The sequence below is a fragment of the Spermophilus citellus genome (assembly GCF_964194105.1).
Source record: "Spermophilus citellus genome assembly, chromosome: 18".
In the NCBI taxonomy this organism is placed as follows: Eukaryota; Metazoa; Chordata; class Mammalia; order Rodentia; family Sciuridae; genus Spermophilus; species Spermophilus citellus.
In genome coordinates, this window is record NC_138200.1 from 53,226,960 (window position 1) to 53,243,966 (window position 17,007).

General features: G+C 44.7%; 1 protein-coding gene across 1 annotated transcript in view; it reads left to right on the plus strand.

The window, feature by feature from the left end:
* Positions 1-600: 600 nt before the first annotated feature.
* CDH3 (cadherin 3) overlaps positions 601-17,007 on the plus strand; it is a 46,435-nt gene continuing 30,028 nt past the window's right edge. Inside the window, exon 1 of the mRNA XM_081274400.1 lies at positions 601-697. Coding sequence (XP_081130526.1) covers positions 688-697 — 10 coding nt within the window. The 5' untranslated portion in view covers positions 601-687. The remainder of the gene's footprint in view (positions 698-17,007) is intronic.

The following is a 17,007-nucleotide window of genomic DNA, read 5'->3' on the forward strand; positions in this document are numbered from 1 at the left end:
GGGTTTTCTTTTTTCCCTTCGGAATCCAGGACCTGCGAGACTGAAGAGTCCCTGCAGGAAAAGCCCCTAAAAAGCTGAAGAACTCTGGGGGTCACCAGGGACAACAAGAGGGGCTTCGCGAGTGCCTTCAGCACGCCGGCTTCGGCCCCACCTGCGAGGGGGCGGGAACTTGTGACGCTGGACCAATCAGCGCCTACCTGCGCTCACCTGGCCTCCGCCCGCCTGCTCCCCGGAGTCGCGGCGCTCAAAGCGGCTCTGAGAGTAAAGCTGAGCACAGTTCTGCTGTCGCGGCAGCTTCTTCATCCTTCTCTCTCCAACCATGGGGTTCCTTAGTGGGCCTCTTGCGTCCCTCTTCCTACTACTCCAGGTACTCCTGTGCCTTGCCCTCGCCCTAGTCGGGACTGCTCCCTGGAGGGCGGGCGGGGTCTGGACACCACTGCGGCGTCGGGAGATGGCCGGGCTTGGCTCCTTGGGGCCAAAGTAGTCCTGGATACCGGGTAAGGACTCCTCGGAATAGGGTCTGTAGGTCCGAGCACGCAGTGACCCAGCCTCCCTCTTTCCCCTCTCTGCCTTCAGGCACAGGTTTGCTGGCTGCCGTGCGCGGCCTCGGAGCCGTGCCGGGTGGGCTTCGGGGAGTCTGAAGTGCCCTTGGAGGTAGGAGGCAAGGAGCCAGAGCCCAGCCAGGCGATGAGAAAAGGTAAGACACCGCCCCCCCCCCCCAATCCTGCTCTTGTTGAAACTCCGTGCGGGGAACCACACGTGGTTCGCTGCGTTGTGATCTAGCACGTTGTGTTCAGGGTAGAGTAGGGGACTTCTGGCTCCCACTCAGAATCGGGAAAGACACAGAAAGCCATTTGGAGTTTGGGATGGGAGTAAATGTCTAACGGAAAAGGCTGGACAGCGTAGCGCCCTCTAACGTCCAGCTCCTCCTGGCCCCGCAGCCACTGCGTGCCTTGACCCCTTGATGCCTAGCGGCTGATCCCCCTCACCCAGCCCCGACGTGGAAAGCTCTCCCCGACTGGCCTCAGCAGAGGAATGCGCCGTCCACATTCCTCCCCAACCCCCGCGCAGGTGTGGGGATGAGCCGTGCCCCGGGCAGCCCCCTTCGCCCCTCTAGGGCCCCCTTTGTGAACCGTGCTTTGTGTCTCCGACAGACAGACGGGGTCTGTTTCTCTTCTCCGCGCTCCCCTCCCCCCCCCCCCCCCCGTCCCCCTTCTTCCCGGGCAGCTGGAATGCACTCTTAACCCTGCCCTTCCCGGAGGGCCAGCGTGCCTGCAAACGGCCTGGTACACCTGGGCTGAAGCTACCACGCACAAAGGATACCCGCATCCCCCAAAGTCTTGGTAGTGGGATGCTAGATCACTTGTGCAGGAGGAGAGTAGTGTCCCAAGCCAGCGGCCTTGGGCTATGGAGACAGTGGATGAGAGATCAAAGCACATTTTTGATCTTCTATTACTATTCTCCTCCTGCCCTCAAAAACTTGAGTGGGGGGTCACTTTGGTGCGGAGAACAAGTGTGTCATGAGACCCAAGCAGCTGCCAACTGGTGGGAGGTTCTTTCCCTCCAAGTGGAGAAGACAATGGGGGTTTCTCCCTGGGATCAAACCCAAGTTCTTAAACAGGGGTGTAACCCAGGATTCTTGGGTGGAGTTCCAGAGAACTTGCCTGTGCATTTCTCTGAGGAGGGATTTATACTTTACTTGGCTTTCAAAATATTAAGTACCACTGGCTCCTCGTATTTTCCTAGTACTTTCATCAGTGTGCTCCTTAACTTAGGTACAAGTGCCCATTGCTTAAATGTGGGGTGTCAGTGCTGGGAGACCAATGGCTCTCCTTTGTTTCTGCAAAAGAGGATTGAGTGTCCTTGAGTCTGTAAAAGGCTTAAAAGAAAAGAAAAAAGAAAAAAAATCTTTTCCCAAATAACTCTGCACGTTGACAAAACAATTAACGGCCAGGCTCCCAAACCCTTGGCTGTAGGGAGCCGAGCAGAGACATTAAGAGGCCATGCCTCATAAACTTTAAATTCTTGCACATGAGTTTATTACTGGCTGGCTAACAAACTGCAACTGAGCCAACCTGTAAAAATGTTAACTCGGGCAGGGCCCCAAATCCAATTCCGGCTCCCTGAGGAAGCTTTATTGCTACCCAGACCTGTGCCAAATCCACACCCCTCCCCCGCCCCTCCATTGTCAAGTTCTCTGCTCTAGTCTGAAAGCAGGCTATGGTTTTGAGTGTTGTCAGTGCCTTATCTTTTTTACTGAAGCAAGAAATATCAGATTAGCCGTCACTTCACCAGGCTTGGGGTTGCTGGGGGGAAGCAGTGATCAAGTTTTCCATTTCATGGTTGAGTTGGCCAGTGCTTCCCAGTGACATAAGGCATTCTAAACCTTTTGAGGAGATTCAGCTTTCTCGGATGTCTGGTTTATGATTGTGAAAATGGTGGGCTTGTGACAGGAACACACCTGGGTTTAAAAATAAAGCGTGGGTTAATGCGCTTGGCTCACCTTGCCTCTCTGTTAATATGACTGGTTCTTGGGGCAGGCTTCCTATGAAATGGACTATCACATTGTCTTTAAAGGCAACTTTCTGGGCCCAACTGGCCTCTATAAGTTGACATTTCCCAAGCCAGGTGCAGTGATGTGCACTTATAAATCCCACCTACTTGGGAAGATAAGGTAGGAGGATCCCTCAAGTCCACAAGTTCAGAGGCAGCCTGGACAACATGAAACTATCATCTCTCTTTTTTTTTTTTTTTTTTTTTTTTTTTTTGGTACCAGGGATTGAACCCAGGACACTTCAACCCTGAGCTACATCCCCATCTCTTTTTATATTTTATTTTGAGACAGGATCTTGCTAAGTTACTTAGGACCTCACTAAATTGATGGTGCTGGCTTTGAATTCGAAATCCTTCTGCCTCACTCAACCTCTTGAGTTGCTGGGGTTATAGGAATGTACCACCGGTGCCCAGTGAGACTCCCATCTCTTAAAAAGTAAATACAATTAAAAATTTAAACTCAAATAGAGAGTCCTCAACAAAAACTATGGGTATTTCTCCCCATGGTCTTCAGTGACCAATACACCCATCCCACTGCCGTACTCTTAAAACAGGCATTCTAGTCTGAATTCAGCCAGTTGAAAGGGTTATCCTGCAGGCACATACAAACTCTCAAGATTGGCCAAGCTGACAACAGTTTTCATATTGCTAAGAAACAGTTGCCCCTGTTGTTTGCCCCTAGGTTATGAATATTACGGGTGTCTATGAAGTTGAGCTCAAAGAAATTATCTGATATAATTAATGCCTTGTTTGCATGTGTTTCTTCCCCTTCAAAGTCCTTCTACAACTCTGAGCTTGCTTTATCCTCCTAACATTCTCTTGAAGCAGGAAAGGTAAATATTAAGTAACTTGAGCTCTTAATCTCAGAGTTGGAACTTCAGAAACTCTGAAGCCCAGCCCTGAAGAGGTTTTAAAGGTGGGGAAACAGAGGCACATATGATGGATTCAGTTCTCCAGGCTGAACAGCTCATAGATTTTTTGGAGGCTCCCAGGCATGGCTTTTACCTCTTGGTATGTGTCTAGGACATGGTACTTAATAGGATGCCCAGGAGGTATTTGCACAAATCATGATGATCTTATGAAGCTCAGCCCATTTTACAGAAGAAATCTAACTGGTTGTGGTTTCACCAAAGTCATTGTTGTGGGGACCAGCGGGGATTTAAATGAAAGTTTCTGATTCCTGAGTTCCTGGCTTTTTTTTTTTTTAATACTAGAAAGTAGGAAGTGGATGGAAAGAAGTGGAATGCTGGAACCCTGAGTCCCACAGCCACCAATAATAACCCCTAGACATTTATTCCTTTCTGTTATAGGGTTTTCCAAAAACATATCTGTAGAGGGAGCTGGCTTGGATACAGTCTCTGAGGATCCCAGTGTGGGGGCATGACTAGACCAAGAGTAAGAGATTAATCTGGAGAAATAGAGCAGGAATGTTCCCGTACCGTGACCCCTACAAGTCTAGGTTCCACAGTTCTTCAGGTGTGGTCTGGAAGCAAAGACAGAGAGGTGGGAGGTGGGAACTTGCCTGGGATTCAGGTAGTGATTAGGAGTGAGGGACCTATGGTGATCTCTCCATCCTTAACCGTGAGCTATTGAGAGAAGTAGCTTAATGACATAGTGATCCAGGACATCAGCGTGACCCCTCAGCAGGTTCAATGAATCCTCAGTCAGCCTTTGGGTATGATGGAAACCTAACCATAGGGAATGTCAGAGTTCAATAATGAACCTGAACATAAGTTAATTTGAAGGTGATTATTTTAGTGTTTGGTATAAAATTGCTTTTCAGTTCGGAGCCCCTACTCTGGGCTCTGCCGTTTTCATTCTTTCAATAAACATTTATTTAGCCTCTGTGATTACAGGCACTCTTCTAGAACTGTGTCTAAAGCAATGAACCAAACAAAGCCCTTGCTCTTGGGGAACTTACAGTCTAATGTTAGTTATTTTCTGTGTTTATGGCTATCTTGAAAAGCAGGTGGTGATAACTTCCCCTTAGCTGTGAAATGGGGTCACTGGAGCAATCGGCAGTAAGGACAGGTTTTAAATCCTGGTTGGCTGCTTCCACATTCTCTGAGGAATGAAGGTTGGGGAACTGGGCCTTTGAGCCCAGCTGGCTGCCTTCCTGGCTCTGCAGCAGAGTAGGGTTAATTGTGGAAGACACCGTGCTACATCGCCATCAGTTGTGCCTGGGGAGCAGGTCTCAAACCTCTAGTCTCCCTTCAGCCTCCTCACATGGCACTCTGTTCCTAGGCTACCGTGCAGGTGTCCTCTCCTTCCTGCTTCGTAAGGAAGGCATTGTTCATAATGAGCAAGGAGTTCCTGAGGCTGCAAACTATCGCTCTGCAAAGCATTTTGAGGATGACAGGAAGAGAGGGAGAGAAGGACACAAAACAGCATTGCCAGTCTCTCAGATCCCCCTTCCCTCCAGCTAGCCACCATTCTTCCTTTTGTGTGTGTGTGGCAAGGACGTAGGTACTAGAGACTGAACCAAGGAGTGCTACCATTGACTATGCCCCCAGTCCTTTTTTAAAAATTTGAGATGGGGTCTCACTAAGTGGCTGAGACCGGCCTTAAACTTGGAATCCTCCTAACTTAAGCCTCCCAAGTTGCTGGCATTATAGGGCTGTGCCACCACACCCACTTCAAATACCATAGATTAATTTGCCTGTATTTGAATTTTACGTAAGAATCATACATTATATTCTCTTGGATCTGGCTTCTTTCACTACATATTGTGAGATTCCTGCATAATTCTGGGTACAGTTGTAGTTGCTTCTCACTGTTCAGTAGTATCCTACTATTTGACCATGTGTGTGTTCTGTTGATGGACATGGGAGTAATGTTTTTGACTATTACTAATAGTGCTCCATCAACTTTTTTTAAAAAGTTTTTTTTTAGTTGAAGATGGACATAATACCTTTTTAAAATTTTATTTATTTATTTTTATGTGGTGCTGAGGACCAAACCCAGTGCCTCACACCTGCTAGGCGAGTGCTCTACCACTGAGCTATAGCCCCAGCACTCCATCAATTTTTTTCTCTTATTTATTGTTGGTGGTGCTGGGAATCAAACCCAGATCCTTACCTATGCTAGGCAGGCACTCTACCACTGAGCTATAACCCCAGCCTTTTTTTTTTTCTCTCTAGACAGCTAAGTTGCTGAGGCTGGCCGTGAATTTGCAATCTCTCTGCCTTGGCCTCCTGACTAACTGGGATTGCAGGTGTGCACTATATCTGAATGTACACGTCTTTTGATGAAACTATGTACCCGGATCTGTTAGGTATACACCAAGGAGCATAATCGCTGGGTTAAATGAGGGTTGCCTGAGGATCCCAGCACTGTGGTCTTGCCCTGAAATGTCAGCTTTTCTCTGTCCTGCAGTAGCTGGATCTCTTCTGGATTCTCCAGCCCCAACAAGTCTTCTTACCACATCCACCCTTTCTGGACTCCTGTGTCTCATCTGGTCCTATGTTCAAGGACACAGGTCTTCATTATTTACTTGTTCTTTTGTGTTGGAGGAGAGTATTTTCCCATTATTTGCCCTGAAACTAATGCTTGTTTCTTTACCCCAAAGTAGGAAGGAAATCTGGAAAGGGCCGTGAATTTCTTAGGTGAAAACATCTTCCTGGGTGAGATTTTAATCCTCGCCAGTGTGGAGGAGGGCAGCAGCCTACTCATTTCGCCAGTATGGTCAAGTTCAGCTCCTCCCTTATTATAGAGAAGTGAAGTGTCTGAGATCCAAGGCCAAGTTGAAAGGGTCATTCAGCCAACAAGTGTCTGCATATCTCCTGGGTGCTAGGTATTCAGAGGTAAGCAAGGCTCACTACTCTTGGTCTCCGTGAGCTCCCGATTAGAGGAAACAGTTTTCTTCAGGCAATTTTTTTTTTTCTTTTTCTTTTTGTTGTGTTTTTTTCTGGGCATTGAACCCAGGTCCTTGTGCATGCTAGGCAAACTCTCTACCACTGAGCTACATCCCCAGCCCACAAGAAAACTTTAATAATGAATCCTTCATTCAACAACTCTTTAATTGAATGCCTATTAAGTGTCAGGTATTGTTCTAGGTCCTGGGTATATATTAGTGAACAAAATGTCCAAAATCCTCCACTTATGTGCTTGTGGAGAGTCAGATAAAATAATTACTGGCATGTGTGATGTGTATGAGAAAGATATTGAATGGGGGATGAAAAGGGAATAGTATAAAATCCACTAGCAAGGGTTGCTGACATGTTTTTTGAGAGACCTATAGGAAGTGATGTCTGAATTGGAGATGAGGAAGAGCTGGGGCAGTAGAGACGGCTGGGAACGTGCTGGCACGGGAACAGCAAGCAGAATAGATTCCAGGAACTTAAATCATTTAATCTGGCTGAACCATGGAGCGTAAGGTGGGGGGAGCCAATGAGCAGCAGACAGTGTGGAGGCAGCTTGAATTGTCTCACCCCTCAACAGAGGTAGCACCGCAAAACTTGGGAAAGGCAGGAGAGACATTTGAAGCCCCTGTTGTAGCCCCATGGAGGCCAGTATTCCCAAAGTCTCTTCTGAACCAGGACACTGGGTCTCACCTCCAGCATCCTCTCCCTTGACGGTTTGCAGACTGGAGGATGCAATTGACTGTTGACTTCCCTGCTCATTTCATTTAGTTACCCAGCATCACCAGCACAGGCAGCAGAGCTGGCTTGCAAGGGCTGACAAAATATCAACCTAAATACCATTTATTGAGAGCTTACTGCATTCCAGAATCACACTATGTACTTTATGTAATAAGCCCCTTTAATCCTCCTGAAAGCCTCCTGGGGTGGGCAGAATTGGCCCCATTTAACTGACTTGGAAACCTTGGCTTGTAATTTTGTAATTTAGCCATGGTCACCTACCTAGTAAGTTGTGGAGACAGGCTTTGAACCCAGGTCTGACCCCCTAAGTGTGAGCTACCAATCATTTGGGAATCTTTGTGGGAGTAGGAAAAAGATTGTGAACCCCAGCCAAACTAGAGGAAGATGGGAAATAGTTAACTTCTGACCCAAGAGCTTTGAATTCCTGTTCCCTCCCAAGGCCTCTGTTAATCACCAGAAGCTGGAGTGGTGGGGGCCCTTCTGTCCAGTGAGCTCTGGCCTCCCTTTTAGGATGGGGGGAGTAGGGAGAGTTCAGATACCAGGCCCCATATCACTCACACTGACAGCTCTCTGCAGACTCTGCTTCTGTTTGTTCCTCTTCTGTCTTTCCTCACCGCCCCACCCCCAAACCTGGCTCTGAGTCCAGGAGCTCTATGGTCTCTGTCCTGCTTTCTCCCCTCCCCCAGCCAAATCCTGCACCTCTGCCCCCCCCCCCCCCCGCCCATTCTGGGTTACCTGGAGTGTCAGTAGTCTGCAGACTCCCCCAGCTACTGAAATCCCTGCAGGCTGCAGCTGCCCTGGTCCTGCTGAACTTTGGGAAGCTGGGGTCCTGGTGCTTGGGCAGTGCCTGACCCTCAGGAAGCAAGCCCAGCGGACAGATGCCTTTCCCTCTCCATGCCATCTTTGAACTCACAACTCTGAGTCTGTCACAGTCTAACATCTGAGGAGAGGGCTCAGAGCCAGGGCCACACAGAAAGGAGGTGGGAGGGATGGTGGGCTGCTGCTTCCCTCATGAGGCCATACAGAGCCCTAGGAAGGACAGATCTGTTTTCTGGCAGGACTCTGGTGACTTAGGGGTTAAGTGGAGCGACTGCAGCTAAGAAGGTGCAGTTCCAGCCTCTTCTCTTGCTCCTCCATCTCAGTAACCCCACTTTTGCTGATTTAAGACTACGCAAGAGGGCTGCAAGTGTAGCTCTCTGGTATCAGTGGTAGAGCATGTGTTCAGCGTGCACCGGGCCTTGTGTTCAAGCCCCATCACCAAAAAAAAAAAAAAAAAAAAAAGGACCAGCTAAGATTAGTTTGGAATTATGTTTCTATTACCAAGAAACCTTGAAAACCTGTATTGAATACTTGGGAAAGTAGGTTTACTTTGCCCAGGGTTCAGACCTGTGGGTCTCACATTTGCTTCAGGAAGTCTCTCATCCCCTGGAATTTGTTGTTTACAGGAAAATTCTCCCTTTTTTCTAGGATGATTCCTCCCCAAAAATTTGAGAACTGTGGCAAGGCAAGGACCAGTCATTCTATAGATAAGCAGGAACTACCATCTAGAGAAATGGTTCCCACCTGGTCCATTCAGAAATTCTTCAGACTCTTATCAAACCCAGCAGCAGGGACAGGACTATGGTGTGCATCTGGGCACTGGTAAAGGAAAAGGGGATTGATTGTAGGCCTGGCTTCTAACCCCAAACTGTGTGACCAGAGGCAATTGACTGTGAGTCCCAACCTCCAGCCTTGAGGCTTTAACTGTCCTGTGTGGGAAATGCCTCCAAGGCCCTGGAGTTCTGAGGAGGTGGGGCTCTGCTCCCAGTGGGCCCAGGTAGAGGACAGCTAAGGCTGGCAGCTTGCTGAGCTACCTCTGCCCAGCGAGCCCCATCTTGTCATAGCTTCAGGCAGGGGTAAAATAGCTACTGAGGGCTCTCCCCAAGCAAGCCAGTACAGGACTCCAGGCCTGTATCCTGCCCTCTCCCTATGGAGTCACTTCAACCAGTGCTTCCCACTAGGCCTTCAGACCTGCTGTTTTCTTGTCTTTTATGGTCTTTTTCTGCTTCCAGAATTCTCCTGAATTCCCCAGCTGGGACTCAACCCCATTCCCATTGGCTTAGCCCTGCCTTTGGCTTCTGAGTCAATAACAAGTTTAGCTGATGATCAAAATTGCCCGGGGCTTTTTATTTTTTTTTATCACTCCACCCCCATATATATTATTTTATATTGTTTGTGCAGATCTGATTGGTTGGAATTTTTAATTAATCCATAAAATATGTTCATTGAAAAGACAAAGCTTTTGCAGTAAAATATGTGGCACTTACTATGTGACAGGTATCGTTCTCGGCATTATACATGTATTTAATTCATGTTGTATGTATATAATTATGCTCATTTAAGTTTTGAACATCCCTTGAGAGAATTACAGATGAGGAAACTGAGATCCAAACCCTACACAAGATCATACAGCTAACTGAGTGAGTAGTAGAGTTTGGGTTCAAATCTCAGTAATCTGAGCTGAAATCATTGGATCCTGCTGCATGTTCATAGAAACAAATCGGAAATAAACACATAATGGTTCTTCTCTGTTGAGAGCCACAGTCAAGTCGGAATGACACCTAGCATTTTCCCAGAGGGAATGGTTGAAAGGTGATGCCAGCGAGCCATTAAGATGATGACTGTGTTAACCTGTATGTAATTGCTGTGACTGGATGATGCTAAATTGAAACAGGCTGTGCATTGACTTGTATATGGACCCTGCTCCCGCAATAGGGCAGCTCCGGGAATAGGGCTGCTCTTGCTGCTTTGTGGCGGCTCTGTGGCTGCTCCGCTCTGTGGCTGCTCGGTTATTTGTGCCCAGCCAGACTGCAGCACTTCTCTTTTCCCATTCTGTTCCCTAAGGGCAAGGACAGTTAAAGGTTTAATGTGAATCCTTCTAGACCTTTTTCTGTGCAAAAGACTTAAGTATTGGGCTGGGGATGTGGCTCAAGCGGTATCGCGCTCGCCTGGCATGCGTGCGGCCCGGGTTCGATCCTTAGCACCACATACCAACAAAGATGTTCTGTCTGCCGAGAACTAAAAAAGTAAATATTAAAAAAAAAAAAAAAAGACTTAAGTATGCATACAGGGTTTGTAAAAGCAATTGGACTAAGTCTTACTTACAAATATTATTCTATAACTTGTTTGGGGAGGTGGGGCGGAGAGGTAGTTATGGGGTTGGGGGACATTCTACCGCTGAGTTACAACCCTAGCCCTTCTTGTTTTATTTTGAGATAGGGTCTTGCTGAGTTTCAAAGGCTGGCCTTGAACTTATGATCCTCCTGCCTCAGCCTCTGGAGTAGCTGTAAGTGTGCACCATCATGCCATGGTACAACTTGCTTTGTGTGTGTGTGTGTGTGATGCTGAGGATTGAACCAGGACCTTATGCATGTAACACAAGCACTCTACCAACTGGGCACAACTTTCTTTTTTAACTTAGTCACAGGCATCTTTCTAGACTGTGCAATACAAATCTATCTTGGTTTTAACCACTCCACAGTCTTCTATATGGTGAATGGACCATTATATATTTGGCCAGTCCTCTATTTTTATCTTTTACAGATGTGGTGGTAGGGAGGAGTTAGCACAAAAATTGGGAAGTGTTTGGATTTTTAGAAATCCAACTATTGAGAATTACCTTATTAGGAAAGACTGTCATAGAAAGAAGATGGAGTGAATTGTGCATCTTAACCCCGTCCAGATAAATTGAGCTTTTCTGGTTGAACAATGCCCTTAAACAGACTGTGCTGTGAGCTTCAGATAAGGTAACTATTTCATTAAAAATCATTAGTTTTCACAGCAACCATTGTTTTATGACTTAATTATCTGCATAATGTTTCAAAAGCTTTTGAAATCACCAAAAAAGATTTGAATTTTTTTAAATTGCATTACTACAAGTAAACTACCAAGGTTATTATATTGGTTTGAAAACATGGCATTTAGACAGAACAAAAATGCATTTTTTTCTTCTCAAGTTTCTCTTAAGATTTCAAAATCTAGTTAGCAAGAGTTTTGCTGAATAAAAGGTGATTTCCATTCTTAAAGCAGACACTCATTTCTGATCTCATTTCCCCCAGCAGTGACTGATGAGTTTTTTCTTAATCCCAACGATTGCTGCTTCAGCAAACAGTCTTGTACAGGCGGTTGCATTGATATAAAGGACACATTCTTAAAAACCTCAAAGAATTCATAACTCTCATGACTGGAGGCTTACGTTTTCATATGAATATATGTGAAATGTATGTGTGGGGGGTGGGAAAGCTAGGGGATGCTTACAATTCAATAGTCTCTCCAGCTTTGTAATTATGTGACTTTGTGTAATTTCTTTAAATTGGGGAATTTGCATTTCTTTGAACTTTCCATACAATGTGAAACTTTAATATTTATGGCACCATTTTATTGATTTATTTTTTATGTGGTGTTGAGGATCGAACCCAGTGCCTCAAACAGGCTACACAAGTGCACCACTACTCGGCCACAACCTCAACCCATATGGCACCATTTTAAATGTCTACAGTTGGGGTTTACATAAAATCTATTATAATGTATGTGTGTAATATACATAATGTATAGAGTGCTTGAGCTGGGATCTAGAGCACGAGACTGGTTGAATCTGTCCATTTACTGGCTATGCATCCTTGGGCAAGATACTTAACCCCTGTGTCTCAGTTTTTCTTATCTATAAAACGGGAATAATAATAGGGTCTCATATAGCTGAAGTGAGGATTAAATGAATCAGTATATGAGACAGCAATAGTCAGTAGATCAATGTCAGGGGTTAATGGCAGTAGCAATCGTACTTTTCCAGCTGGAATATTTTGTATGCATATTTCTTTTGAATTCCTAGAAGTGAAACTGCAGGATCAAAGGACTTTCATTCAAACTTTATTGAACAGCTACTTTGGACCAGGTGCTGTGCTAGGGGTTGGGATACAGTGTTAAGCAAATTCTGACAGTACATTTGCATATTATGCAGACTTGTGGGGGAGACAGACAAGTAGATAATCATCAATAAACATATAACCATAAGTTGTACTTAATTCCACGGGAGAAAGTTGCACACAGCTAGAAGAGTTTTCAACAGGGAAAACTGATCTACTTTGCAAGTGTAGATGGAAAGTTTCCCTGAGAAAGTAACTTTTGAATCTAGAGCTGAGAGATATTAAGATTTAACTAGTGGGAATACAAGAAGACAATGTTCCAGACAAGGAACAGTGTGCACAAAAACTCTGTGGTTGGGTGTTCATGGTGCCTTTAAGAAGGGGATAGCTGGCTCAGCAACTTGGGAAGCTGAGGCAGGAGGATCACAAGTTTGAGGTCAACTTCAGTAATTTAATGAGACCCCGTCTCAAAAAATAAAAGGATTGGGGTTGCAGCTCAGTGGTTAAAGTACCCTTGGAAAGAAAAAAAGAAAAAGAAAGAGGAAGAGGAAGAAGAGAGTATCAGCAGGAGGAGAAATGTGGCTAGAAACTAGAGATTGGAATTGTATATTAAAGATTTTGTTGTTATCCTAAGAACAATGGCACCCCATTGGTGAGTTCCAAACAAGGAAGTACTCTCATTTCATCTTCTCAAATGTACTGTACTAATGCATTTTTTAAAAAAATCCTTTCTAAATGGAGATTTTTGCATCTATTTAGACTAGTGATGATGTCATATGGGGATAGAAGTAGAAAAGCCTAAGTCTTGGTGATTGACTGGTAAGAGGAAATGTAAGGGAGAAATGGTCGCTAACCAAATGCCAGGCACTGTGCTAAGTACTAACTTATTTAACTAAGATAGCTATTATCATCATCATTAACACTTCATTGCTGTGAAAATAGTTCCAGAAAGATCATCAAACTTGTCCCAAGTCAATGTGAAACTGAAATTTGAGCCCAGACACTCTGACTCCAACTCTGGGCTGCTTCTGATGCCCAGATTTTAGGCTTGAGCAGCTGAGTGTATGATATACTGTTGGAGGGTGGGGGAGACGCTAGAAAAAGATCATATTTGGGCTAAGGTTAAAAAAGTTCAAGAATTTGGTTTTTGACATATTGATTTCAAGAGACCTTTAAAGCATCCAAAGGGAGATATTGAACAGACAGAAATATGTGTTGGTCAGAGGAAAGATCTGGACATTTGAAATTTTGATATTTACATAATTTAAAGTGCCATCAAAGAGCCATACCAATTTACCTATGAAAAATAAATGGAAGAATCAAGAACTTAAAACAAACAAATTGCCTTCACAAAACCAACCTCCAGAAACTGATGCAGTACACATGACAGGTAGGCTGGAAGCAGGGAATATGGATTTTTTAGAAATTCACCAGATGATTCTGTCAGCTATGTTTGTGAATCATTGCTCTGTGACAGCAGTAAGTCATTGTGAAGAGCTCACTGTACAGAAAGGAATAAATTGGGGTCTGGGGATGTACCTGTTTTGCTTTTTAAATCACTAGGTGGTTTTTCTTTTCTTTTTCTTTCTTTTGGTACTAGGAATGAACCAAGGGTTGCTTAACCACTGAGCCACATCCCCAGCCTTTTTTTTTTTTTTTTTAATATGAGAGCAGAATGATCCCCAGCCCTTTTTATCTTTTGAGACAGAGTCTGCCTAAGTTGCTTAGGGCCTCACTAAATTGCTGAGGCTGGCTTTGAACTTGCAATCCTCTTGCCTTAGACTTCTGAGCTATTGAGATTACAGGTGTGTACCACAGGCCCAGCCCTGATTTTTAATCTTCATTTTTAATACTTCATCTCAGCACATCTTGGGCTATAACCAGCCCCTGGGTACGTATATTCCTATTTTAGAGACTGAACATTGCCATACATGGGGATAGACACCTGGAATCCAAACTCTGAAGGTTGAGGCAGAAGGATTGCAAGTTCAAGGCCAGCCTCAGCAACTTAGCAAAGTCCTTAGCAACTCAGTAAGCCCCTGTCTCAAAAAAAAAAAAAAAAAAGGCTAGGGATGTGGCTCATGCCCCTAGGTTCCTAGGTTTAATCCCTGGTACCAAAAAAAGAAAGAAAGAAAGAAAGAAAGAAAGAAAAGGAGGAGGAGGAAAGACTGGGCATTAAGGAGGGCTTACATTTATTGATAAAGTGCTTACTGTTAAACAGTTGAAAGTTAAATGACCTGCCCAAGGCTGCAGGGGTAATGTGCAATATTTTAACCCACTAAACCTTTAATTGCCAATGCTGCTGTCCCAGGTTGATCACTAGGATCTCTCTGATCAGGATGGGAGGCAGGGAGGGGCAGATAACAAACCTCATGTTGAGCTTTAACAAATCAGCTGTGTTCCAAAGAGTGCTGTGGAGTGTGGCCTGTCCTTGGTTTATCTCTGGGGATTAAAGGGGAGGACCAGCCTCCTGAGGGTAAGGAGGAAACTGAGCTCTTCCAGAGAGCTCTCAGCAGAGAATAAAAACTCTAGAAAGAACTTCTTTCTCCCTTTTCAACAAATTGTGTGGGTTGCCACATGATTATTCTAGAGGGGAGGGAGGATCACATAAAATACTGATTGCAAATCACATATGTGTTGATTGCGGAAAAACTGGAAGATGAGCAAAATCTGGTCCTGCTCACCGGCTGTCATCTTTGCCTAGAAGATGCTTGGTGATAGGGGAGAGCCAATCTGCTTTTCTGGTACCAGGACTTAGTCCTATTTCTCATTTGTACAAATATGAAAATATTAATATTTTATAATTGTCAGACTCAACCTATAAATGGCTGTTTTATGACCTGTTTTTCACCCCCCCTCTACAGAGCATTTTTTTCCCTGGGTAGGTTTTCTTTTACAACATTTAAAGCCGTAGATTACACATTTGAATGCCTGCAACATGGCATGATTCAGTATTCTGTTGAAAGGTTATTGAGACTTTTGTCTTCCAGTTAAGTAATAGTCATGAAGATCTTTCAGGTATGGTTTTGTCCCATCTGGGATGACTTCAGGCACAATGTCTGCATCAGAGGGTTTATTTACGGCTTCTTGATTGCCAAAAGAGTGCCAATTTGCATTCTTCCCTGCTCCTGGCAATGTATAGCAGCGGGTGGTTCCCAACTATTCCATAGCACTTGACCTTTTAATAAGTATTTCTTAGTAAGTGAACTTTCCCTATATATAGTTTTACTAGAAAATGCCAGAGTCATCATTTTGGGTATTTTGGATTTTTTTTGTTTTTTTTTTTTTTTGTTTCTTGGGTTTGTTTTTTGTACTGGGGACTGAACCCAGGGGCACTTAATTACTGAGCCACATCTTCAGCCCTTTTTTGTATTTTATTTAGAGACGAGGCCTTGCTGAGTTGCTTAGGGCCTTGTTAAGTTGCCAAGGCTGGCTTTGAACCTGTGATCCTCCTGCCCCATCCTCCTGGGCCACTGGGATTACAGGCGTGTGCCACCAGCCCAGCTGAAATCTTCTTTCAAGTCAATTCCATATACTTTCCCTCTGTACTTTCTTACACCAGTTCGTTAACAGAAGGTAGTAATAGCTATAAGGAAAAGTCTCTTTGCTTTATGACCTAGATATGTCTCTAAACCAAGCTAGAATAGAGATTTCCTAGGCAATTTCTCCTCCCAGTTTCCAAATTGCCCTTGACCACAATGTGATCGAGCTGATGTCACTTTTTTCTTCTAGTCAAAGTGCCCAGGGGTCAACAGGAAAACTGACCAAGACTGTCCACTTGATGGACATCTTATCCCCCAAAAGATAGATTGTTTTATTTTGACAGAACATTTAATAGGGTTGGACATTGGAACTATATAGCATCTTAATGTTGTGGCTAAGAAGACAGATTTCTTTCTTTATTTTATTTATTTATTTATTTATTGTCGGTGCTGGGGATTGAACCAAGAGTCTTATGCATGTGAGGCAAGTACTTTACCAACCTGAGCTTTATCCCCAGCCCCAAGAAGACAAATTTCTGACTTCAAGGAGTTTCTTTGAAAGTTTGGAGGTATGCAGGAAATTCCAACCTAAAAACAGACATAGAACATAAGAGAATGAGTCTTCAGTCCAGTATTCATCAGTTCTTACAAATCCATATTTAGAAAAACCTTATTTTTTAACAAGTTTAATACCCCAGAGACTGGACTCTTCTGGCCCTAGTTTTTTTTTTTTTTTTTTTTTTTTTGTAGTCGTAGTTGCACACAATACTGTTATTCGTTTATATTTATGTGGTGCTGAGGATCGAACCCAGGGCCTCGCACGTGCTAGGCGAGTGCTCTACCACTGAGCCACAACCCCAGCCCTGGCCCTAGTTTTATAGTGGCATCCAGTTTGGGGACCTGAGGCTAGCCTTGACAAGATGGTCTTTGGAGAGGAGCTTTGAGCCTAGGTTAGGGACTCCTGGTTCTACTGGATGTCTTCTTTATAGTACAGATACACAGAGCTCTGATTTTTATTAGTTAATTTCTCTAGAAGCAGAATTGGTCATTCCTGACTTACCTTTCCTCTGGTTCCCACCAATATTCTTTCTGCTCAATGCTAAAGTTGTCAGTTTATATTGGTAAAGCAGATACCTCTTCCTCAGGTTCACTGACTTGATGATTCAGAATCCCTGTGAGGGAAACAGACTAAGGCAGTAAAGGACTTTGTCTGAGGGCCCATGTGGGTGTGAAGTTAGAGCTGTTTAGGCCTTTGTTTTCCAGACTTGAAGTCTGAACTGTTGCCCACGTGCTCATCAGCGGCCATCAACTCACCTCAGAAAGAGTTTGCCACAAGCCTGTTCATGCCCCCATGACTTGGCCGAGATGTGTGGCCTTGCAAAGCTGCAGTCGGGAACAGGAATCAGCTGACCTCACTAGCTGTTAGGAGATGAGGCGGAGAAGGATGAGTGATGATGATGAGACCTGGTT